Below are 25,727 nucleotides of genomic sequence, written 5' to 3'. Positions count from 1 at the left end.
GGTCCGGGCTGGGGCCGGCGAGGGCCGTTCCCCGGTGTGACAGGCCCTGAGAAAGGCTGCTCTCCTTCCTGCTGCTGCGGGGGAGAGGAGGAAGCCCTGAGCCGCCGCGTTAGGGGCGGCTGCCGCCACCGCCCCCCACCCCCCCCACCCCGCTCCTTGCTGAGGGAACGGCGGCGCTTGGGCTGGCTGCAGCGAAGAGAGGTGTGGGGAAACCTGCTTTTATATCGCTTATCTAAGCAAAAGTAAACTTGTGTGGGTTTGTTGTTGGGGTTTTTTTTCCTTCTCCCCATAAGGAAACACCCCTCTTAAATAGTATTTGCCATACCGTCCCTAGGTGTTTTCTCCGCATTTTTCTCTAAAGTGCTCGTTTCGGCAGGGCGGCGCGGGTCTCCCTGTAGTTTTATAAGCTTTTTAACTGCGATGTAGTAGTTACTAGTCAGGAAGATAACTCGTCGAGCAGTTGTTTCATATGACGACTCTCGTGAATTAGTTAAGTTGGGGAGAGCAAAACTGTTTTGTCAGCTGTATTAAACATCTGAAGGTTTTGCGGTGTTTTGTTTTGTTTTGTTTTTCTTAAATGGGGTGAGCGTCCTAATGTAGAATGAGATGTTAAAGCTGCACACATTAGCTCAAAATGGTATCAAGAAGAGCACATATTTTTCAGAAACTGCTGCCTCATAAGAGGTCATTCTTTTTCCCCTTTACTTAATGGCAGGAGCCAAACTGAGCTACAGCCCAGGCTGAGAGGGCAGGTTGTACTCATTACATTTAAAATGTAAAGGATCCTTTTGTGACTTTTCCCTATATGCTGGTCTGTTAATATCTTTCTTTCTCTTACCTTATATCACAATCCTTTTAATGCTGTCATTTAAATACTGCTGTATTGTACTCCATCATGTGTCTGCATCAATCTAGAATTTTTGCATTGTATCCTGCCCTCCGTTCAAATTGAGTCATCAGGTGACATTCACTGGGAACCCGTGTTAATACTTGTTTTCATTGGAATCTGATCTCATAAATAGTTTGGTGTCAATTTTGGGCTTCATGAAGTTGAAAAACATTACAGTGCAGTATTATGCAAATACTAAACCCTTCCAGTGTGCACCAAAATGAAGGGTAGTATGTGTACAGAAAGCAAACTCAGTGTCTTTAGCTTCGGCTGGATAAGTCCCAGCCAATCCAAAGGAGTAGAGAGATGTTTCATGCTGTTCATGGGCAGAAGGTGGTAATGTAGTTATTTTTATATCACCATTTAAAATAAAATTAATTATGACAGTATACAATTGTTAATTTAAAATGCTTATGAAAAAGTGTGAAAGCACATGTTTTTCAATAATTAGATCACAGTGAAGCAATCAATATTTCAGATTTTGTGCTGGCATATAAATAAATTGTGTTGAAGGAAAAATTTTTCTTTGTCATTTGCATGAGGTGTTTCGTTTTTCTTCTCAGTTGCCACTTCCACATAATGTGAAGCAAACCCTGTGGTAGGTTTACATCGCAGTGAATGCCATAATAGATGCATCTCTGACAAGTTTTCCAAAATCTGTCTTTTTTTTTTGAAGTTGTTTCTCCTCATCCACTGAATTTTGGTATTCAACCTGTTAAACAGGTTTACTGAGTTAATAATGCTTTACCTTGCTTACCAGAAAGCATTCCTCAGCTAAATAGCAGCAGTGAAGACAGTTCTCATGCCATTCATCTGCATGAGTTGTTAACTCAGTTGTTATAATATTAACATCAAGTTCATATTTTATTTAGTTACTTATTTGTTACTTCTTGTAATCAATTTGTATGTTTTAAATTAAACACATTATTGTCTTTCTGTGCCTGTATGTGTACTGCAGGAACAATGTAGACATGAACATATTCAGTAAAGAGAAATAGGAGGGGACATCCTGCTGCTGAGGCAAGGTTTTCCTGGGACTTTGATCTTTAACTATGCAACCTGAATATTTTATTTGGTATTCTAACCTCTAAGAAGAGCTAGTTTGAGGACCTTTAATAGGACATTTTTGGGGAATGATCAGTAGGAGTCCATTTTTTTTTCTAAAAGGAAAATTAGTTATTTTTCTATTAGAGGCTTTGGGCTTTCTTTTTCACTGGAACCTGTCTAGTTGGTGTCTGCTTGTTAACCTCTGTAGTCTTTGCACAGCTTTCCTGTGATTTGTCTTGATCAACTAATGTGTGGATGGTATCTCTGAAGACATTTTATTCGTGCAAAAGAATTGATTTCTGATTAAATCTGTGGTGATTTTCCTCTTTGTCAATTTCCCTTAGCTTAGAGGGACTTTTCTACTTTATCTAATAATCATGAGGTTATGTCTGAGACCTCGTGTTCTAGGTAAACTATAACTTGTTGGAAGAATTTGTCTATTTCTTAGTTAACTCAGTTCAACTGTACTGGGACTTGTCTTTATTGGCAGTTTTTGCTGGGATTTGGGGGTAAAAGAAGCTTAACTGGTGTGTCCTCCTCTACTCTCTGTCCCTTTTCTTTTTCAGTTGCACTGAATTTGCATAACATTGTGAACGTTTCCTTTCATCAGGAATCATTGCAAATATGGGTCCCCGGCGGAAAAATGTGAAGCCATGCTCAGTGAACAGGGAAGGCTCTGAGTCTACCAAAGCTGATGAGCCAAAAGATTACATGAACCAACTCTCTCATGAAGTGCTTTGCCACATCTTTAGGTGAGCAGTTTGCCAGAAGTCAGTTTATTGTTTATTATATTGTTTTATACTTTTTTCCCAATCTTACCTGCATTGATGCTTGTATTACATAGTATTCAGAAAGTGTAGATGTCCCATGAGTGAACTGGTGGATAAAACCTGGATAAATAGGGGTGATGAATTCTGTGCCTGAAAAACATTTATGTGGATAGTTTGAAAATTAATTTACATGAATGTCATGAATGGTAGAACAAAGTAAAAAATAAGTGATTTAATTCTGTTCACCAGTGTGTGGTAACAAGTGTTTAAACATTGGTTTCGGTGCAGGAATGCATCTCAGGTAGTAATGCATAGTTGAGGTGCATGTTTTGAAATTGTTGCATCTGCTTCATAGCATGTAGAAGGGAGTTTGAATATGTAATCTCTACAGCACAGTCCTCCAGGAGGTTCACTCATGCCTATTAGATTCAAAACATAATGCCTTATCAACAAGTTCTTTAAAAACAGTAGTTCTCCAAAATGTTTACAGATTGAGCGTGGTAGAATGTACCAGAAAATTAAAGTACCTTTAATTAAACCATGTAGAAACAGTTGTGGCAAATGATTTGGTCAGCAGTATTATTGGAGAACTAAAGCATCTCTCCATTTTAATATTATATTTGTACCTTAAATATCTGATATTCAGTGTCAAAAATTAGTGAGTCATTCTGCTTAGCTAAATTTCATGCTTTATTAGAGTCCAGTCTAAAAATGTTGTTTGAATTAATGTTTCTAGGTGTTAGAAATATATGAATTTGTGAAGTCATGCTTGGGATGTTCTTGAGTTTGGAAAAAGTTGAAAAGGATCCACCTTTGATAAATCAGAGGAGTGTTTTTTCCTCTCCCAAAGGTACCTTCCCTTGCAGGATATCATGTGCATGGAATGCCTGTCCCGAAAGCTGAAGGAAGCAGTCACTCTTTATCTGCGAGTAGTGAAGGTTGTGGATCTATGTGCAGGCCGTTGGTGGGAATACATGCCCACTGGTGAGTAATGCACTCACTCAAGATAGGGCAATAAAGTGGTATTGAGCAGAACTCTGTGCTATCTTGGTATTTATAATGACATACAGGGTAGATTTTCAAAAAGAGTAAAAAGAGTTAGATGTTCAATTCCTTTTGACTTTTGTGAGATTTGTGTGGCTTTCTGGAGTATGTGGTTTGGAAAATTTATCTGTGTCTCTGTGTGTGTGTGTGTGTGTGTATATTGAATATTACTGTAGCAGAAATGGAGATTCTCTGTAGCAATCTGTAAATACAATCTATGTTTGTCTGATTGTTGTAAGGGAGTTAATCCAAGGGTTAATCCGAGAAGAGGCTGTTTGCATGCAGGCAGGAAAAAATACAATGGAATGAGAGAGCAACTCATCTGCCAACACTTAACAATGTAAGAATAAATAAGTTTTGATGTCACACCTCAAGCCATCTTCAGATCAATAGATAAATTTGACAACCTAGGTCAACCCTGTGAGTATTAGGATTTCTGTTGGATTTAAATTACACTGCTGGGATCTGTTGGGGAAAAGAGCTAAAAGGAATGAATTCTAAAAGTTAGAGGATCTGCAAAGTTAGATTTATTATGACTGATATCAGGTAGATGGTTAGACCTAACCTAAGATAGATGTAAATATAGGTAATTTACTAGTTTAAAATTCTTTTTATGTGTTGTTTTATGTTAGAAAAAAAGAATTCTTTGCTTTAAGAAACTGTCTGATTTCTTTGAGAATTGTGAGCTGTGGTGAAAAGTCATGAACTACATGTAACTGATCCAGCTGGGCATTTTTGAGCCATGTAGATAAATGGAATTCCAGGAAAGACAGAGAGACAAAGTCTGCAGGGATGCTTCATCTGAGAAGGGAGAAAGTATAGTTAACCCTGTAGCCATGCAACTGCACTGAAGGAAACCTGCAGCAATCCTGAGACATTCAAGGCAAAAGAGTATGTAGGTCATGATTTCTAGAATCTGGAAGTAGAAGACAATCTATTGCTTCTCTCAGTACGTCTTTCAACACTGTAGAGTTTATACTGCCATATAAAGAGAACAATGTGCTTGGCTTTCCCTTTACAGCTAGGTGTCTGCTGTCACACATATACCAAATCTGTTGTTATCATCTTAGGTTTCACTGATTCCAGTTTCCTAACGCTGCTGAGGAAGATGCCAGACATTGAACAACTTTATGGTCTTCATCCCAGGTATCTTGAAAGACGCAGAGTCCGTGGCCATGAAGCTTTCAGCATTCCTGGAGTTTTAGAGGCTTTGCAGGCCTGTCCAAATCTGCTGGTGAGTGCTTAGACTCAAGAGAGAACCTTCTTCAGCAACCGAGGTGATGCTTTGTATTCAGATCTGGCTGTATAGAGTAGCAGTTAATTGTGACCGTATCTGCAAATGAGTACTATTTTTAGTTGCACCAGTGGGAATCACAGGTGCTTTTAAGTCCAGAAATGAATTTAAGCTCTGATCCCTCTGCTTTTAAAAAGGCAAGTCTTGCTACAAATTAAAAGTGAAATAACACATTGCATTATATATAGCGTGTTATTGAGAAGTTTACATGGTTAAGAGGATGTTGTTGCTTGAACTGGTGTTAGAGCATTTGCTTTGCTTCCTTTTATCCAGGGTGTTGAGACTTCTCATTTAGAGCTGGTGGAAGCTATTTGGACATACATGCCACAAGTTCACATTTTAGGGAAGTTTCGTAATCGTAATGGTGCTTTTCCAATTCCTCCTGAGAACAAGCTGAAAATTCCTATAGGAGCTAAAATTCAGACTTTGCACTTAGTAGGTGAGTGTGGTAATGGTGAAGTAGTTGGCCTTAATGCAGGTGAATTTAAAGGCTTTGAAATTCTGCAAGATTGTAATTCTTTTTGAGAGAGGGAATTTGGCATGTGGCATTTTTGAAATGTTACTTGCTATATATATGATAGCAGCTCCAAAGGGCAAATCCTAAAAAACTGTGTTGACAAACTGAGGTGAAGAACTTATATTTAAAACGTTCACAGCTTTTCTCACATGCCATATAGCAAAGAAGAGACTTCCTTTCTAATGCCAGAATGTTAATCCAAATAAATTTATCCTAGAGTGTATAGTTTAAAGCTTGTTTTAAATGTTTGTTTTGTTTGTTATTAGGGGTGAATGTCCCTGAGATTCCTTGTATCCCAATGCTGAGGCACCTTTATCTGAAGTGGGTGAGACTCACGAAACCACAGCCTTTTAAAGATTTCCTTTGTATCAGTTTACGCGCTTTTGTCATGAGGAACTGTGCTGGTAAGAGGGATTTGTGTATGGCGGGGATGTTTTAGTATTAGGAAATCTAATTCTGTTAAACCTGCATAGACACCAACTGTAAATAGAAATCTTAGAAGACAAGGTTCTGAAAATAGTCATTGTTTTATTCATGGGTTTGGATGGAAATGTATCCCTCTTCTGCACATTATTTGGTGCTATGTAGTTCTGTTGACTTCCTGGTCTAGATGGATATATGTGTACACTTTTCAATTCTTTAATGCGATACATTCAGTATTAAGTGAACAACCTTCTTTGCTTGTTGATTTGTTCTATGTAGGACCCACAAATTCTTTGAAGTACGTTCCCCTAGTGACGGGCCTGGCGTCCGCTCGAAATTTGGAGCATTTAGAACTGGTTCGTGTTCCATTTCTTGGAGGACTTATCCAGCATGTAGTAGAAGATAGCTGGAGATCAGGTATGAAACTTCCTATCCCTCATACTTAAGACAAAGAAATAAATAAAAATATTAGCAAATACTGGAGGCATGTGAAATTTAGCTTTTTTGTCTGTAGCATATCCTTTCTTGATCATTATTAAAGGTATCAAGTTTGGATGTATGGTTATGGTCCTAAGTATAGCTCTGTATTGACCTCTTAACTGCAATTAATGTTTCCAGTTGCGTTTGTTAGTGAGTAGAACTAGCAGGATTGGAGGGGAGTTGGGTGCAAATATGTGTTTTATTGATTTGCTAACAACTTTGTTTTGTTAATTCACTTGTCAAGACAACACTGGTGGAAATACTCAAGGTTTAAGGTTGTGATCTGTGACTGAAGTGAAAGAATGGGGTTTTTTCATTTGTCAGGTGGTTTCAGAAATTTGCACACTATAGTTCTGGGAGCTTGCAAGAATGCACTTGAAGTGGATCTTGGCTACCTCATCATAACTGCTGCACGAAGGTATGGGCCTTTACATCTTCCTTTTCTCCTTTCTACTTTTTCAAAATAAGTATCTTAGTAATCAGGTCCAAGAATATGAAGAAGCAGAACAACCTTCAAAAATTTAAGGAATAAACATTTGAAGTTTATGTAACAGGAGTATTCTGTGGTTAAAATAACTGGATGTAATGTCTGTTTCTGAATCGTTTCGTGTTATAAGCTGCCTCCTTAGTCCTATATCTGCTAAGTTTGGTGCTGTTAGTCTCACAAGTATATTTCTGTATAACTGCCAAATACTGTAAAGATGCAACAAATATCCTCTTAATCCTGCCATTGTTGAAATAATATCTTCATTTTATTATGAGAGAGCATCTTCTTGCATGGTTTCTATGGTAATTGTGTTTTGGCATGCCTTTTAATAGGGAACAATTCTTAATTGCATTTAGGTTGCATGAAGTGCGGATCCAGCCTTCCTTGACCAAAGATGGTGTTTTTTCTGCTTTGAAGATGGCTGAACTGGAATTCCCACAGTTTGAAACTCTTCATCTAGGATATGTTGATGAATTTTTACTACAGTGTAAGACATTTTTTTATATACATAAATTATTTAACAAATATAAATTGTTGATGTGTTATCAGTCATTTTCTAAGAGTGATTAAAAATATTCAGGTATCCTTATTGAGGCTGCTGATCTCAGACAGCCAAATATGTTTTTCTTAACTTCCTGAAACTCACTGAAATTGGGAAAGTCTCAGCTTGATTGAGCTGAAGTAATAATCTGATCCATTTTGCAAAATTGGACTAAAATAGGGAGTTAGAAAATCATGCTATAAAAGGCAAGTTTCTGAAATGTACTGCTGTGTTTGCTACTTCTTCATAGGCAAAATGACGAATGGAGACTTAGTGAAGTATGGCTTGGCTGATGTGGTTGAAAATCCGGGAATTATTACAGATATTGGTATGAAAGCTGTAAATGAAGTTTTTTCTTGCATCAAGTATCTGGTTATTTACAACTGCCCGCATCTACATAACCCAAATAATTGGATCACAGGTATTGCACACCTTTGAAATTTATAGCTATTAAATGAACTTCTGTAATATTAAAGTAGAATTTTACTGCTCGTAGTACTATTTGTTCTATTTCTTAGTAAGTACAGTAGGTGATATTTGGTTTGGAACCATAATGATGCTAGTAACAGTCAGAATGGAGATACAGATGCCTACTGTCAAATCTGAAAAGGGTATAATGAAAAGTGAGATAGGAATCCTTCAGGAAATGCATCTCTTCTCTTCTGCAGATCATTCAAGGTGGACCCGACTGGTTGACCTTACCCTGGTGCGATGCCATGCGATAAAGCTAGATTCTTTTAGTCAGTTCATTGAGTTATTGCCAAGCTTAGAATTTATTTCTCTGGACCAGATGTTCCGTGAACCTCCTAAGGTGAGTCTTTCAGGGAATGGTTTTGCTTTTGTTGCCAGCTCATTGGAAATATGATGAGCTCTAGCTGTTACACATTCTTTTAGAAGTTGTATTTAAATAGCTTGGTAAATAAATGACTCTGGTTTGCAGTTGCTATTATCATGATATGTTAGGGAGAATTATGCTGCTTCTGCAGATAGGAGCAATGGCAAGATACGATCTTGTATGTATATGTGACCAGGAAGTAAGGCTTACGTTGATTCTGTTTCTGTTGAGGTCTCTGCAGTTTAATCATTTTGCTGCTGTTCTTTATATTATTTTTTTCACACTTAGGAATCTGTTTACAATGCTGAGGGGTATTTATGGTTTTGTAGTGGGTGAAATGGGGGTACTGTTGCCCCACTGGAGTGCTTTCAAAGCCTAGGCATCTTATTTCTTTATGTTGTGCCATCTCCCACACTGTAACACAAAACCTTATAACAGCTGTTCTAATGTAATGAAAATGGTCTAGGTAAAAAACCTACTTTTGATCATTAATTCTATCTTAAGGATACTGTGTTCTGGGAGGACTGTATAATCTGTTATTTGTATTAATGTAATATGATTTCATAGCAAATTAAATACAATTTAATAAAGTAACATTATATGCTTTGTGGAGTTCCCTTTCATTAAGAGTTTAACAGAGTGTAAGCTTTCTGGGTTGCCAAACTTAAGATGGCCCTCTGCAGTGTGTAGCATAACAAAGTATTAGGGGACAATTTCCCTGTTCTTCACATGCATATTGTTCTGCTATACCAGATACTACTGACAGAATGCTTTTTTTGTTTGCATTAGAATATGTTGTCAAGATAATGTGTCCATGGTTTCAAATCTTAATAGTTGCTTGTCATTTTCAGGGTTGTGCTCGTGTGGGCCTAAGTGCAGGCACAGGAATCGGTGTCTCATCTGCCCTAGTCAGCAATCAGAACTCTAACAATGACAATGACAACAACAATAACCACCAGAATAACAACAATCCAAACATCCACCACAACAATCACCAACACCCAAATGACCAGAATGAGGAGAACGAGCTGCGGCAGGATGGTCAAGCTGAAGAGCAGCAGATTGCAGCTGAGGGTAATCTCCGATCTTTGTAAACCTTTGTAGGAAGTGATTTTATTTGCATTGCCAGTTACGTAGGTTCCTAGAGAAGATATGAATATATGTTGAAAGCTTGTTGCTCTTTCAATTCCTGGTGTGCAACTTTAATCTTTTCTGAGCACTGTCTGCACATCTCTAATACCTTGGTGATAAAAGCTGTCTTTGTATTGTATCTAATAGTCATTACAGGTGCATTACCACTCAATTCAATATGCCAGTACAGGTGTTAGCAATGTAGAGCTTGTTTGGTACTCACCTCTGGAAGTCTGATGTGTTTTCTAGGCTCCTCTGGTCAGAACTGGGAGTGCATCACAGTGTCTGATGGTATATCTTTAAACTCTCCCAGAAAAGGCAGAAGTCGTTGGGGGACATGAATATGTAAATCCTGGTTATGCTGCTGTCTGCAGTAGAACAATGGTTTTGAGGAAGAGCTGAAGATATGGGAGAAGTAAATCCCAAAAGTTAGGCTGGGGCCTTGGCAAAAGAGATGTAGAACAAATCTGGGAGAGACTCTGTGCAACCTAGAGACTCACTGGAGGAATCAAGGCAGCTATTACTTTATTTCTTGATGATCTCTGACTCTCTGTGGGTGCTGATTGAACTCCTCCTGTGTTTATGGGCTCTGTTCCTTCTGTTTCCTCTTCTTGACCTCATCTTAATCTTTTCAGCACTGAATGAGATGGAAGAGGTGGCACAGGAGGAAGGGATGGCTGCTGGGCAGGGCCAGAATGAGCTCCCAGCTCACAGCCAAGCTGCTGTTCCTATGGAGGTTGACGAAGAGCAAGCAGGTAACTCTGGTTTTGGAAGGAAATTACCTTTTAGTATCCCTTTCTTGAGGGGTTAAATTTTTCAGTATAATCCTGGTTGGGGATGGTTTTCTTCAGCTGGCTTGTCTGTTGTGTTTAGAATAATGATGCTAGCAGTTTACTGCTGTGAAGAAATTTATTCTGTTTTTTTAAAGTCTGTTTTACAGTACACAGGGTTTTTTTGCATATGGAGTAAAATATCTTGATCTTAAAGCCTTATTTTTGTGCCCAGAATAATAGAAGACTTAGAAGGCATGAATGAGCTTGCCATGTTCTTAGATTGATGTTAATGGCCTTCTTTCACTGCAGCATCTGGATTCTTTTATTTTTTTCAAGACAGAACAACCTGTTTCAGTGTGAATTTAATTTGTATTAGTTACATAAGGCAGTCTTGATTTCTTTTATAGGCACTATTTGCTGGACAACATAATTTTCTACTAAATGTGCCCAAACCATGAAATAACATACACATATGCTGGGTCTGTTCACTTTTTCAAGATAACTCCTGAAAAGGTTCTTCAACTTCATTTCTTGTGCTATTCACTGGCGGTTATGTCATTGTGATTGGCTAACGCCTTTGGTTAGTAGCCAAGAGAGGTAACTAACAAAGCACGTTTATACTGAAGCTTGATAATTCATGCTTGTCCTTCCCACTTCTAGTGGTGGGATTTAGAAGGATAACTGCAGGTGTTCTGACCGACATTTCTGTCTGTGGTGGAGGTTTCAGGGACTGCTTATAATACATAGTTGTGCAGTTACTTGTACTGTTGTGGAAGGACCTTTAAGCTGTTCTGAAGCAGAGAAACATTACAGAAAACTTGTGTTATGTCACACTCTTCCCCTTCCAAACTAGACTGCTTTAATTCTGAAATACAATGTTTTGCTCTTCTCGGGTTTGCATTTTAATGAGGCAGCTACAGAATGGGTGGCTAAATTTAATCAAATTCATGTCTTGACATTTTTTCAAGCACTCCTGAAAGTTTTTCAGCCCTTTAATGCATGCTTGGCTTATTTTTACATGAACTGTTGGCATTCTTCTCCTACTGTTTTCAGGACCAAGCGGCATACAACCTGTTGTAAAAGCAACACCTATTACTGTCCATGATTCAGACAGTGAGGATGAGGAAGAAAACATGGGGACTTCAAGAGCCTGCATCACTAACAGCATTGCACAGAACTACTCAGATGGAGAAGAGAAAAGCAGGGATTCAGTGGAAACCAGAGAACCTTCAGGTGTGGAATGGATGGGTTCCTGGGCACTGTTAAGGAAGATTTATTCTTAAGCTTCAGTCTTTCCATCTTGTTCAGTTTTATTTCCAGCTTTGTCATGGGCATTCTTGCTTGTTTGCCCCCTACTCTGTTCTTCCTGCTTAGAATGAAGGTGTAAGGACACATCTCTCTCTGAGCTCCAATCACATTGTCACTGTACGGAAGCACAGAAATAGTGGTGCTGCGCTGCTTTGCATGCAGAAACCTGCTCCTTCTCTTTTGGATATCCAAGTCCACAGAATTTATTGTTTGTGAAGCCAAATTTGCAGCCATGTTGTCTATATGATTCATCTGTCAAAATCATTGCTGCTGATACAGAATGTGACCATTGGGGCAAATGCATGAGAGTTGTCACCGTCTTTTTCTTGAAAGGGGCCCTTGTGGGAGTGCCCTGAAGGGGACACTTTAAAATCAACTTTACTCTGATGGGAGCTTTGGAGATTTGAATTCTTATAGTGGTGTTCAGTACTCGTCTTCACTTCTGAACAGCACTTACTATTATAGCATGTGTATACATGTATTATTATTAGTAGTATGTATATTATTATGACTCAATCAGAGTCAGAGGCCTAGAACTTGATGGTAGTATGACAACTATAGAGCGACATAGAAAAGGGCATTGCCTGTCTCTTGAGTTTACAGCTATAAGCTGCACGTCTGTGGCGTTAAGTCGAAGTCCTTGGCCTGATGCCTTATGATATATGGTCTTTCTAGCAACAGAGATTACATGCTATTTCCTATAGTTTGTATTCTAAGTGAAGTAGTTTCATACATATGCAAGAAAGGAGGAAGTCCAAGTCAAATTGTGATCTGTGAGTAATTGACAGATGAAGTACATACAGTACTAAGCCTTAATGAGTATTTAGCTAAGCAGTTAACATAAAAATCCTGCATTGTGAAGGACTGACTACTGGTTTAGTACCAGTTTAATTTCCACAAAGCCTAGGACATACCCAAGCTGTAATGGATCAGATATCTTCGTGTTGTAACCAGCATACTCCCTACACATCAGCCCCCCTGTCATTTTAACAAGACTGGTAGTTTCAACTTGGAAAGAGTGTGTGTTTACAGCATAGATGTCAGCTCTGGTTTGAGGGTTGAAATAACCTGTTTTGCAGACAATTTGCATAAACTTTTGTATTGTCAATAATGTTTTTTTCAGATTTGGTTTAGTGTAATTAGCTGAGAGGATTAAGACTGTAGACACGAAGTTCCAATTTAGATTTGTAAGCTATTCGTTATGGTTTTTTTTACTCATCTGTAAACTGAGACCACTGTTACCAACTTACACCACTTTCCATACCCAGGAGGGGGAGCTAAGGATTGCTGCTGAAAGCATAAACTTTAGTTGTATCTATGTTACTATTCAATTCCTCAGATTTATTCCTCCTGTTTAAGAAAACAGAAGCTTATGATCAGCGTGTGTTTCATATTTTTATGCTTTGGCATTTTTAACCAGTTAGCTGTTTTGTGAAAATATTAGCCTCTCTGTCAGATATGTATCTCATTTACTGACAAACACTTCAGCACATCACTACAGAAATAGCTGCAAGACATTACAGAGATTCAGGAACTGTTAGAAATGTAATTCCCATAATGTGAATAGCAGCATGGTCCTGACAAGATTTGTCACTGGCCTCTAGGCTGCCTTCTGTTTTAAGTAGTCTCTAACAGAGTACCACTCAGCATTTATTTAAACTGTGTATTAGGTTGTCTCATTGTTCTCTCTCGTTTAACTGTTACAGTGAGCGGTAAAGGCAAGACACCACTGCGGAAGAGATGTAGTGTCAGCCAAGTGGGCCATGCAAAGCAGTTCCATACCGAGGAAAGCAGCTGTGAGAAAGGTTGTCAAGTAACAAGTGAGCAGATTAAAGCAGACATGAAAGCAGCAAGTGACATGCCTGAAAGGAACAAAAGCAAAGATTCTTACCCAGGTTGCAGTAGTGCTACAGGATCAATGGGAACTTCCAGCTCCTGCAGTGCTGTTTCTCCTAGCCCTGACTGTGCACAGACAGCTAATAGTCACTCTGGAGGCACCAGTCCAGCAATTGGAGATGAATCCAGGCAGTGTGTCTGCTCACCTTGTAAAAGTGAAGGTTCCAGTGAGAGAGAGACTGAGGAGAGCTCTGTTTGTTCCAGGTGTTCCTGCTACAAGCCACAAGATGCACAACAGAGGACTAGTGGGTGTTGCGATGGGGAATCCCCATCCACAAGTGGAGCCTGCAGGAATGGACAAAACAGCGCTGGGTCAGATTTTGCACTTAGGACTCTGCCAAACTGTGGGCCTCCGGGAGGGACAAGTGGTGAGAGGACTAGTGGGAGTGCCTGTGGGCCTGCCAGTGAGGAGGAGAGCATGTGCTCACAGCGAAGGAGCTGTGAGATGGAGTACAAAGAAGAGTATCCTCGCCGACCACTAACAAGAGCTAGAAGCAAGCTGTCCCATGTCCCTCTGGTGTCAGAGTCAGGTATGACCTACATGCATATATTAATTACTGAGTGAACTACTGTCCTATCATGAGGCAGTATTGAACACCTGCAACACCCACAGATAATACTGAAGTTAAACGTGAAGTTTATTGGTTAATAATTTAAAACGAAGTCGTTTGTCAAAGGGTCAGAATATTGATGGAACAGAAATGGCTGACTTCACTGCCATAGCCAGGTAAAATAACAGATCTCTCTGAAAGAGTGACAGTGACTTTTTTTCTCCATGCAAGTATTTCTGTATGTGTTATCCGTACATACTAAACAGTGTTTGATTTACTCATTTGAAAACCAAATGCAACTTCTTTTGACAGCTTCTCTCTTCCTGTGAAGGCTGTTATTCATTGAAACATAAGACTGTCTCCCCCATTAAAATTCTCCCTTTAAAAGGAAGAAGACAGCAGGTATGCTCAGATCTTAGCAAGAAGGCAAAAGTTAATAACTGATACTTTATCAGCCAATAAAGAAGGCCATGATTATAATTGAGCCAAGCTTGTGCACCTGCATATTGGATTCTGCTTCCAATTGTATAAGGCGTGGTGATCAAACTTGTTGAAAATTGTCTTTTTATTATATAGGTTCATGCTTCACATCATGTTAAACAAACAAAACAGTAAAATAAAAACAAAATCCTGAAGGGCTGGAATGAAGCCAGAAATGTTGGGAGAAAAGATGTGAGAGGGGGAACTTGCTGTTTCTTCCAAATATACTTGCTTTACAAAATAATTATCTTAGTCTGGCATAGCACACTTTATAGTTACCTTATATATACAGGATTCCTTGAGAACATCTGGCAAGTGAAATGAAACGTGCTAGTATTCATTGGAGGTCTAAAAGATAGATATAAAAATCAATCTCCATTAACATGAAAATTTAAACACAGTTATGTCCTAGTGTCTTTCCAAATTATTTTAATGTTCCCAATTGTTCACAAAACCTAAATCACCTAGGATATTCTTCTGTAGCTAGATGCATCTCAGATTGAAGAAATGATCTTGGTATTAAATTTAAAATGTCTGTTTTCTGCCTTGCTCCATTATGACTACTAATTAGCCTACAAAAATCAGAAGAAAATATTTCCTCTCTATCCTCATCCATTACCAAAACATGAAGTGAAATCAGTCAGATCTAAGTATTAAATTAGGGTATCTTTCTGAAAATATCTCTGTTTTCCTGTTTCAGTTGTTAGTCAGGAAAAAAGATCTGTTCTGCTCGTGGAGAAAAATGTCTCAGTATTTCCTATATTTAGCCTACACAAGTCAGAAGTGTTTTCCTAGCTCCATACAGTTATGTGTATGTCTTTGTGCACTTACTTTCTTCTTTGAAGCATCTGACATTAGCTGATGCTTGAGACAGAATATGAGACTTGTGTCATTTTTATCTTTTAAATCTGTGTTTAAAAAAGGACAGGGAGGTGGCTTCTGCCTGACTGTTACAGTGCTTTTTTTTCCCTAGGGTAGGATATACAACTCATTAGAGTATAACCTGAAAATGCTCTGTTAGAGATGGAAATGTTTTTCCATAAATAGTCTAAAAACGTGCCTTGAATAGGATTGCTTTCTGTTATCCTAGCTTAAATGATGTTGGTTTTGGCTTCTGTAACAAACTGTGTTTGATAGTAGAAGTAATTTTTTTTCTCTTAAATTATTTACTCATTAAACAGCGGAGCCAGTAAAATATTAAAGACAGTAAAATTTTAAAATCTTTATCACCGCAGACTAGCTGGCTAAAGGATGACTCAAGTGTCTAATTTTGATTTTCACTTTAGTAAAATGTAAGCCACACTTTTTCTTGTAATAAATGAGGGTTTTTTTTAAACTTGTTTTAGTTTGCATTTGTAGTGAAGCAAGCTTCTCACATTTTAAAATGCATGTTATGTTAAACCTTCTGTAAAGATTTCTTCGCCTTGGGCTACATCTTGAACAATTCAACACAAAATTGGAAAGATTTTGCTATAATATAGCCATGAAGTATTTCACTGTCTGTAGATACTCGAACTGTTGAAAAAATTCCCTGGGGATGATGATTCATGGGTGCCACAAGATGGGTACTTAATATTACATCTTTCAACCTGTGGATCAGCTAAAGGAGTAGCCTGAATTCTGGAGCTCATAGGCCCACTGAATGTCATGTGTTAATTAGTAGTTCACAGGTGGTGGTGGAATTTCATGTTAAGTAGGAAGAGAGATCTTTTTTAATGTTAATAGCTGTATAGCATGGAGTAGTTCATACATTGTCTCTAATATTTTGCACTTCTATTTGATTGTGCATATTTGTGAACATGCCATATGTTCTAACAAAAGTCAAAGGAAGCTCAGTTTTAGTAAAATAATTTCTCATTTTGATCTGTTAATCACAAAAAATTAATTCTAGGGCTTTTTTTTTCTCTTACCATAGAAAGTAAGGGTGGTTGTCTATCATAATTTCTTTTCAAAGCCTCATCTTTTAAATCAAGCAGGAATTTGATGTCACTGGCACATGAAATGAGAGTAAAAGCAGCTTGCAAACATCAAAGTATTTTATACCTGGGCATCCTTTGCAATATTAGGAAAAACTTAACGACAGTTATAAAGAACAGATTTTCAAGTAGTTTGAGATTATTGCTACTGTTTAAAACATTAAAACCATTTTGGTTCTTGTATTTGTCAAGAATGTTCTGTTTGCTGCAGAGAACCAAGTGTAACCTAACAATTCATCTGTTCTTTTCTTGGCTCCACATCTTTCTGTGATGTTGAACTTGTAGGTTCAGCATTCCTGTGTTTTCATCTATAAACAGCCCATCCCTCTGCCTCAAGTTATTTAGTATGAATGATTCTGAGCAACAAACCTGAAAGTGGGTTTTGTGCAAGAAAAAGAGATATAGTTGTTTTCAAGCCAGGGAGGTATTTTGATCTGCTGGTGTAAGAAATGTATGTTCTTATCGGATGTTTTCAGCTAGGAAATGCCTCTATTGTTATCCTGAAATGTAAACAAAGGAAAGATTTTTCTGGTTTTCTGTTTCCAGAGGTGGCTAAGCCAAAGCCACGGCAAACCACAAAGCGGAAAAGGACAGCTGACAAGTCCACAAGTACAAGTGACCCGGTTATTGAAGATGATCATGTTCAAGTAAGGTCTTTTTCTTCACTTGTTACAAGTTTATCAGCTGGGGATGCTCATGAACAATGATGTAATTCTAAGCTTGTCTTCCATGTAGAGCCAGATGAGTTATAACTGATGTTGCTGCTCTTTGCTCTTAACTATTTACAGAAAATTTCTCTGTTAGGTGCAGTAGTACTCTGACTGGCCTGAGAAGAGCAAAGTATAAGCTAAAGCTAAACTTAAAGTTTGTCAGATGCTCGTGGCTATAGTACTTCATGAAGTCCTGCTTTCCCACAGTGTCCTTCTTGATGTGCAGGGGAATAATTCATTTGCTATGGCATTTATTTTTTAAATGACAGCATAGGCTATGGATGTTAAAAAGAAACATGGGATATGTAGCAACTCAGCTGTTACTTTGAAGGCTGGGGATTCTCTTAGTATATAAGTAACATGAGTTAATTCTTCTTCAGTGAAGATCAGTCATGGGAGGAGAAATTGCAAGGTCTGGCTTCACTGCATTGAGGCTCATGTTCTAGCCAAGCATGAGATTGCTTCAGAGGGTGACTGAACGTCTAACTTAAGCTTTTCTTCTGAGTTCTGCTGCAGAGGAACCTGCCTGCTTTTATTTTCCCTTCTCTGTCCAGTGAAGAACTTAGCCTCACTGATCTAAGATAGCTTTTGTTAATGTGTCCCATAATATTTTTCTGGTTACTAGGATGCATTACAGCTTTTGTAATTAGCATAAAAGGTATTTTTGGGTACATGATTTTTCTTCTTAAAATATGTCATTTTGAAAGAGCAGTATTGTGAGGTTTTAATTTATTTTTAACTATCTGTGGTTACAAGAAACAGCTTAAATTGCTGGAACTGAAAGAATCCATTGCGGAATGCTTTTTTTCTCTTTACGCATATTTACTTTACTGTGACAGAACTCTATTTAGTTGTATTTTTATAATTGGCCAGTTTCATTCTTGGGCTGCTAAATTTTGCTAGAATTTTAGAGATAAAACTTTGAAAAATTCAGATAAAAATCCAAAAAGATCCTTTTTTACTACATTCTCCCTATGCTCATGCTATCGGAAATGATTCTGCTTGAGCTTGATGCATGCTTTATTTTTGTAACACTAGAAGTGGACATAGAGAATGAAATAAATTATATATAAAATTTTCAACCCTCCATGGGAGATTTTCATCTGAGATAGCACTGTTAAAATACATTGGTATGGGAAGTTCAAACCATGATACTCTGCCATACCTTCCTTCTGTGTTTAAACAAGTATTACAGTCCACAATTGACATTTTTGTCATTGTGGTTGAAAGATAGAAATTCAATAGTAGAGAATTTTAAGTTCCTGACAGATGATACTTAGGTTTTCTGGTAAAAATTATGCTTTCTGATATGACTTCTCTTTTAATCTTGTGAAGTTTTTCTTTTGTGTTTTGTCATGTTGTTGATCATTAAGTCTTTTTTTTTTTTTTTTCCTCCTTGCTCTTAGTAGCCTTAGTTGTCTCAAATACCTGTTGTGAACAGAAGCTGTATTATATTGATTAGTATCCAGTTAATATCCTTCTGTATCTTGTGGTGTCTTTTAAAATTCAGTTTATTTTAATTTTTTTTCTTTGTCTTTACCCTGTCATAGATTACTTCTTTCTTTAAAATTTTCACCAGGTACTGACTTTGAAATCGAAAAACCTTGTTGGAATCACCTTGACCAATTGTGGAATAACAGATTTAGTACTGAAAGACTGTCCCAAAATGATGTTCATACATGGTATGTAATTAACATCATGTGTAGCTTCTCCATCTGGCATTATTAGAAATTACTGAAAGAATTAAAGTCAGTCCACTGCTTATTTTGTATTCAGCAGCTGCTTTGCTAAATGTCAGACTGATGCTCAGAACAGCAAATCAGACTGCTTCACAGATTGAATGCCTCTTTCCTTATAAGTCATAATAGGTTTAATAAAGATTAATATCTGAAAATCAACAGATGAAATTATATGACAGGAAGATGCAATGTTTATTGAAGAGTGATAATACAATAATTGGAAGTTGATGAAATGAGTTTGAGAGTACCTTGTGTTTTCTCTCATTTCATCGTGCTTCCACAGATTATTTAGCTGACGTGATGATACTTTCCTCCTTGACACGATAAAAATCTGTTTTAAATTATGGCACTTAAGTTGCATTAGATTCAGCTGCCTGGGTGTATGACTAGTCCTGTATTGAAGCATTGGGTCATTTGTTGTTTTCTGCAACAGCTATACTAAATAACACTTTTTCTTCTGAAATGAGGTATCTCTGTTTAGCAGAAAATGAAGAAATTATTTCTTTATTCCAGAGTACTTCTCAGAACCTACATTAATTTTGAACTAATTTTCATTACAGTATCAGTGTTACTAGAAAGGAAATAGCTTTATTTTACATTGTGTGACCTCACAATTTTCTATATCTGATTTTGAATTCAGTGGTTTTTTCAATTGTGGCAGTCCACAAACCATTTCAGGGGACTTAGTGAAAGGAAACAAAGGGAGAAAAAGGTTATTGTTAGATTAAATTTGACATGGCCTTTTGAAAGGACTTTTCTTACAAATTCACAAATTAAAAGTTTGATCATAATGTGGAAGAAATGAACAGCTAGTCTATTTCTTCACTATACTTGTTGCCAGCTATCCAAACTACCTCAGTAATTGTCTGTTACTGTTTGCCTTCTTTCAAAATAGATTTGAAAATATCTGACAGGAGGCTCTTAAGATCTTTTCAGTATTAGATTTCTTTTTTTTTTAATAATTTTGTTTGTTGATTTATAGCTACAAGGTGCCGTGTATTGAAACACTTAAAAGTAGAAAATGCACCAGTTGTCAATCGGTTTGATTATGCCCAGTGCAAGAAGTTAAACATGGATCAGGTTCTGGATCAGATTCTCAGGATGCCACCGGAAAGAAACCGGATCATTTATCTTCGTCCGATGCAGCAGGTACACAACCAACTTTCATTTAATCATGAACAGATCTGAAGTTCTGCCTGTATTTCACCACTCTTGGCTTCATGTGTGTTCCAGTTAATGCAAGAAATGTAAATGTTACAGTAACACGACTTTGAGAAACTTGTTTATTAAAACTTTAGTCCATCAAGGCTTTTATTGCAGAATCTGAAACTTGGACGATACTGAATTTTAAGACTTAATGTTGCCATCTCCAATATTAATTGCATTAGAAAAATCATGATGGATTGAATTCATTCCAAACTGAATAACTAACTGTAAGAGCCTAGATTTTCCTAAATCAGCCTGTAGTTATGTATAAGCAGAAGCATGACATAGGTATGGGTATCTGAAATCTTTAACCCATGTCCTATTAGACATAGTAACAAGGAGTTAGTGTTTTGAATATTGATTTGCTGAAAGCTCCATCTTCTTTTGATGCTGAACAGTGTTGCAAGACAGTTGCAGTACTGGGAGCCACCCTTTCCTCCTCCAGATTATGTGTAGGAGATATAAGCACTGACGTTTAGCTGAATTGTTGAGGTCATTTGACAATTAAGAGGGCTTAGTTTAAGATCCTGAATGTGGTTTTTGACTTTATCACTCTAACCAGAGCATTCTGTATTACTGTGATGCTGCTTCTCCCAAGCAAAGTAATGCTTTTTCTGGCTCAGTGTGCCTGACCAATGAGGGAAAGCTGATTTGATATAAAAGCCATCTTTTCTTTGAAACCAGATCTCTTGCTTTAGCTTTAGAGGACACTGGTAAGAATATTAGGGGAAAAAAAAAACCAAACCAAAACAAAAAAAACCCAGCCAAAACCCAATGCCTCCCCCTAAGCCAGAGACAAATTCTGAGAACATGAATGTAGTTTAGACCATTATGTAATTTTATGAACGTTTACTTACATATTGGAGTTGTAAAACACATCAGAAAATAAACAATTCCCATCACATTTCACTACTTGAGAAAATTCATTGGCAAAGCTACACTGAGAAAGTTTTACTCCACTTAATCATGTATTTGCTTATGTATGCTGTTAAAATTTCTTTTCACTGCACATGTTTGTTACCCCGGAATTTGAGGGACTTGGTAGATGTCTGCTATTGACTCTGAAATCACATCTCTTTGTCTTGGTTACAAGTCTTTGTCTGCTGCCTTTCACAGGTTGACACGTTGACTCTTGAGCAAAAGATATTTAGTGGCCCTTATCCATATCACATTTGCATAATTCATGAATTCAGTAACCCACCTAATGTCCGCAATAAGGTGCGCATTCGAAGCTGGATGGACACCATAGCAAATATCAACCAGTGAGTACTTGCCCTTCAGTAACTTTACAGAAAAGGTAATCTGTTCTGATTCAGCAGCTACAGCTTCAGTCAGGCTGTAGCCTTGCTGTATTCTGTTAGCCAAATTAAAAAAAGAAAAGGTTTGTTGACTAGCAAAGTTTCAATTCTAGATGTAGAATTCTGATACAGAATTTCAATGTCAAAATGTATTTAATACAAAACATAGATTAAAGAAACGTAACTGTGAAAAATACTGTAGAATTCTCCAGTTTTCCTTTATCCAGCAGTAATGCAATTGAACACTGAAGTAGTAAGGATGGCTGATGAATATCTTCAAATCTGAAGACAAGTTTCTTTTAATAAAAAAGAGAAAGACTGATTTACTCCAAGAAATCATGTTAGTTTCTGGGAAGATGATATGCAGTCATTGTCAGCTCCTTATTAAGGAATGAGAATTCCCAAGCAGCAGGGAATTGTACACAGTGGCTCTCATGCAGCTGTTTTAAACCAGTGGTTTTGTTGTCTTGTTTTTTTACTAAAATGACTAAGAGAACAAATTTACTTCTGAAGTTTTGTTTAGTTGCAGCTGTGTTGGATTGTTACTTATAGATAGAAAGCTGTGCTTAAAAGGTAGCTTAATTGGTTTCTCATCTTAACCATACATATTCTCTGTGGTTACTCTCAAAAGCAAAGGGATTGCATGAGGGTCTTAGAGGAGCATTTCTCTGGATTCGGGTTCCTTGAAGGAGAGGTTGTGTAATAGGATTTCCCATTTGGTTTTTGTCCCTCACTTTCACATTTCCTATCACTACTGGCTGTAATCTCTTCCTCCTTCTCTATAGAGAGCTTATTAAATATGAGTTCTTCCCTGAAGCTACACGAACTGATGAAGACCTTAAGAAATACACTAAGTACCCTTGGGGACGAGATATTTACACTCTAGAAGGTGAGTGTTTATAGAGAGCTGAAAGCTGGTGATTGATCTCTTGCTAAGATAAGTAACTTTGCATCAAGTTACAAGAGATACGAATAATAATTCTTGTCAGGAAAGTGGAGGACTGTTGGCACAGAGTGGGGGAATTGAAGTGAGGAGGTGCTTTTCCTGCATCAGTGACCAGTGTACTTGAAGAGTACTGATGCTGCAGGAGTGACATTGTCCTCTTTGTATCCTCATCCTGTCTTGTAGGCATTGTGGATGGCGCCCCTTACTCCATGATTACGGACTTTCCATGGTTGAGATCACTGAGAACAGCAGAGCCAAACAGCTATGCTAGATACGACTTTGAGGATGATGAGAGAAGTGAGTAATCTTTTTTTCATGTGTTCAAAGAACTTTAACTGTTGTTTGATCTTAGGCTGACAATGTGCTCCTTTATTTTTCAGTTTTCTAATTCTTATGCTATTTTTGGTAGCCTATAAATAACTACTTGTAGCAGTGTTGGGAGCTGGATGAGGAGAGGGCCATATTACTACAATAGTGTATCAGCCAGCTGAAGACCCCTAATACTGATAAAATCAGAGGGCCAATCTGGTGCTTAGCCTAAAAATGTGATGGGTTTGTCATACCCAGAAGAATGAGTAGAATTAAAACACACAAAACTGATGTGATGTATGGGTCCAAGCAGTTCAAGTTCTGTGGAGTTTATTGGCATTACTGCTGAAAGCTCAGCTGGACTACTGCTCTGGCTTTGCTTTAGGAAAGGTTGTTAAGGCAGTCTGAAGAGTCCAGCAAGGAGATGGGAGACTCAGAAACTTGGGAGAAAAGAGGAAAGAACTGGACTTGAAAACTCTGAAACAGGGAATGATGTACCTTAGGGTAGATATGCCTCTTCCTATTTAGGAGCTTGTCTTATAGTGGGCAATTCCTAGGGCTCAATTAAGAACTCTACTTGGTAGCAGGGAAAAACATGTTCCATTGCTCAATTAGGAAAATCTTGGAATCTGCTTCATTAAATGTATTTTTAATTGACATCAGTTTGGATATTCTTATCTAGCTCCAGTTAAAGGGGATGAAGGTCAAGAGGATGAGGAAGAAATATTTTTTGGCTATACCTTTCTCTGAACTATTTTTTTTTTAATATTTATTTTACTTGAAACTGATTCAAAGATTTAATGCTTATAGTTCAGTATGTAGTCTGAATTATAAGAAATTTATATGCATTGATTTAAAAGAGTAATTAGATTAAACATGATGTTAAAGGCATACAAAATAAAGAAAAGGCTGCTGCTTTATCCTTAATTGCTCTTGATTATAAAACATGATCAGTGAAATGAATAACCTGAAAGCATGTCAGGGACAAGGCTTTGTTATGCTCTGGTATTCCCTTCAGTCACAGACATGCGAAATTTGTGTACATTAAATGAGTATTGGAGCTATTGAAGTGTGCTCCAATGGAAGCAGAATACCTTTTCTGCTTCAACAGTATTCTTTAAATGTGGTTGCTCAGTGGAAGATTTTCGTTTGCTCTGTTTTCCAAGACTTCCCTCATTTAATGCAAAACAGATTCCCTTGTGAATTGCTTTATAGGATAGATTCTAGTTTTTATTCTTACGTGTTTTCCACAGCTACTATTTATGCACCCCGACGGAAAGGACAGTTGTCTGCAGACATCTGTATGGAAACAATAGGAGAAGAGATCTCTGAACTGCGCCAGATGAAAAAAGGCGTATTCCAACGTGTGGTGGCTATATTCATCCATTACTGTGATGTCAACGGTGAACCAGTAGAGGATGATTACATTTGAGTGGATATTCTCCCTAACCAGTCATCTCTTCATAAATTCCGACTGGCACTGCTGGCCAAGAAAGCAGGTGGATTCTTTCTGAATGCAAAGCATTTTCTTGAAACGCATACTTTGCAGTTGCTCTCGCACAGTTTGGAAAAGAGTGTGTAGTAAATGTATAATGAAAAGTAAAAATTGTATACTAAGATTTGTACATAGAGGAAACAAAAGAAAAACTTCCTAATACTGAGACTTTATTTCATATGTTTATACAATTTAATTTAAATTCCATTTTAATGAAGGCCAATAATTAGGAACAGGGAATAATATTTGAATTTTTCAGCCCATACAATTCATAGCAGTATTTTTTTTTCTTATAAACAAAATTCCATTTGCTGTGTTCAAAAGAGTCATCAGTGTCTCTTTTAATCTGTGCCTTTTTCTTGAGCATTTAAGAGTCCAGTCTGAGTAAACCTGTTGAGCACAATCTTTGTGTCTTGTGTGGATTTTTCAAAGGGAGAGAATTATTCTGCAGCTGTTGCGAAGAAGGCCAAAGCAGGAAAAGAGAGTAGTGAAGCTGGTGATCTGTGATAGTTTATAAAGTTCATTAAAAACATTTTCTGGGAAAGAAAAAGCCCCCATAGTTAGCACCTTGGAAACAGAAGATATGTTCTAAAGCATTTTGTACCATTATATTTCATTTTAATAGTGTATTTGACTGTGTAATATGAAAAATAAGTTGCTAATTGTTGGTTCCACTCTCTTTAACATAAATCTTCACATAGTAAATGGCTGAACGCTAAATTTTCCCTTAAGACAGGCAGGAAAAGGGATGTGTAATTGCTTAGTTATAGCTGTGTCAGTGCAGGATCCATCTGACTCAACCAGTGAGCTTTCAGGCTGATTCATGCTCACTCATGAATGCAGATTTTCCATGCAGTCAGTAAATACTGCTGCTCTTTGGCCCTGAATGCTTGTTGTATATAGAAAACACCTCTGGTTCCCACAGTATCCATGGATGTTTTATGTGTATGTCCAGAATTTGCTGCAAGTCCAGTATACAGGTATAAAAATGCATAAGTTAGTATTAAACTAGCTGGTTTGTGTTCTGTTAGTAATGTGCCCTGTGGGGGTGGGAGATCTCTTAAAGGCTGATTTGCTGTGCTGTGCAGCAGTGTCTGCATGCACATGCAGCTGTGACTGCACAAATGCGCCTTTAGAAGTGCCCTACAATCAACTATGGCTTCTATCATTCACACTCTTTCGAAGTTGCAGCATTACCAGCCTAACAACTGGCAGTTTACTAACTTACGGTGTTAAAAGCCATAGAGCAGATTAGTTTGTACCATACTGCAATTTTACACATCATTGTTAATGATTTTAATTCTTTCAACTTTGGTATAACTGTGACTCATGGGGATTTCTATGACCTTTAGCTCTGTAGAACCAAAGAGGTAGAAGTGTTCAACACAGCAAAGCCAGTGTTAGTTTTCCCTATATCTGTCCCTCTGTGGAAATTCTTGAGGTAATGTGAAACTAGAAATATATTAGATTAGAGAAAGAGAATGGTGCCGAATGGAAGCAGCAGCTGATCTGGTGTACACTATTTTTCTCACGTGCTCTTGCTACTCTGACTGGAGGTGGAGTACTCAATGCCAGATAATGA

General features: G+C 37.7%; 1 protein-coding gene across 6 annotated transcripts; it reads left to right on the top strand.

Moving 5' to 3' along the window:
- Positions 1-115: 115 nt before the first annotated feature.
- Positions 116-24,536, top strand: FBXO38 (F-box protein 38). 6 transcript variants are annotated; one of them, XM_026858294.1, is made up of 22 exons: positions 116-242; positions 2,547-2,688; positions 3,557-3,690; positions 4,821-4,984; positions 5,318-5,483; positions 5,828-5,965; positions 6,264-6,401; positions 6,789-6,882; positions 7,308-7,438; positions 7,743-7,913; positions 8,161-8,303; positions 9,179-9,401; positions 10,094-10,213; positions 11,285-11,464; positions 13,246-13,965; positions 16,989-17,089; positions 18,732-18,834; positions 19,874-20,040; positions 21,214-21,359; positions 22,181-22,284; positions 22,525-22,638; positions 23,904-24,536. In XM_026858294.1, exons 2-22 carry the CDS (start codon positions 2,561-2,563, stop codon positions 24,080-24,082), a joined length of 3,564 nt encoding a protein of 1,187 aa, XP_026714095.1. In that variant the 5' UTR covers positions 116-242; positions 2,547-2,560; the 3' UTR covers positions 24,083-24,536. The 6 variants fall into 6 exon arrangements, with proteins under 6 accessions (XP_026714095.1, XP_026714094.1, XP_026714097.1 ...); XM_026858293.1 differs by lacking the exon at positions 116-242 and adding an exon at positions 746-752; XM_026858296.1 differs by lacking the exon at positions 116-242 and having other exon boundaries at positions 2,553-2,688; positions 3,573-3,690; positions 4,897-4,984.
- The last annotated feature ends 1,191 nt before the right edge of the window (positions 24,537-25,727 follow it).

The sequence above is a fragment of the Athene cunicularia genome, assembly GCF_003259725.1.
Source record: "Athene cunicularia isolate RWA chromosome 13 unlocalized genomic scaffold, athCun1 chr13_part1, whole genome shotgun sequence".
In the NCBI taxonomy this organism is placed as follows: Eukaryota; Metazoa; Chordata; class Aves; order Strigiformes; family Strigidae; genus Athene; species Athene cunicularia.
The sequence above is the reverse complement of the archived record's forward strand: the minus strand, read 5'-3'. Positions and strand labels throughout refer to the sequence as shown.

Coding starts and splice junctions, on each gene's coding strand:
- FBXO38 (XM_026858294.1), top strand. CDS start 2,561: ATGGGTCCCCGGCGGAAAAATGTGAAGCCATGCTCAGTGAACAGGGAA. Junction 6,402..6,788: donor AGAAGATAGCTGGAGATCAG/GTATGAAACTTC, acceptor TTCATTTGTCAG/GTGGTTTCAGAAATTTGCAC. Junction 11,465..13,245: donor GGAAACCAGAGAACCTTCAG/GTGTGGAATGGA, acceptor TAACTGTTACAG/TGAGCGGTAAAGGCAAGACA.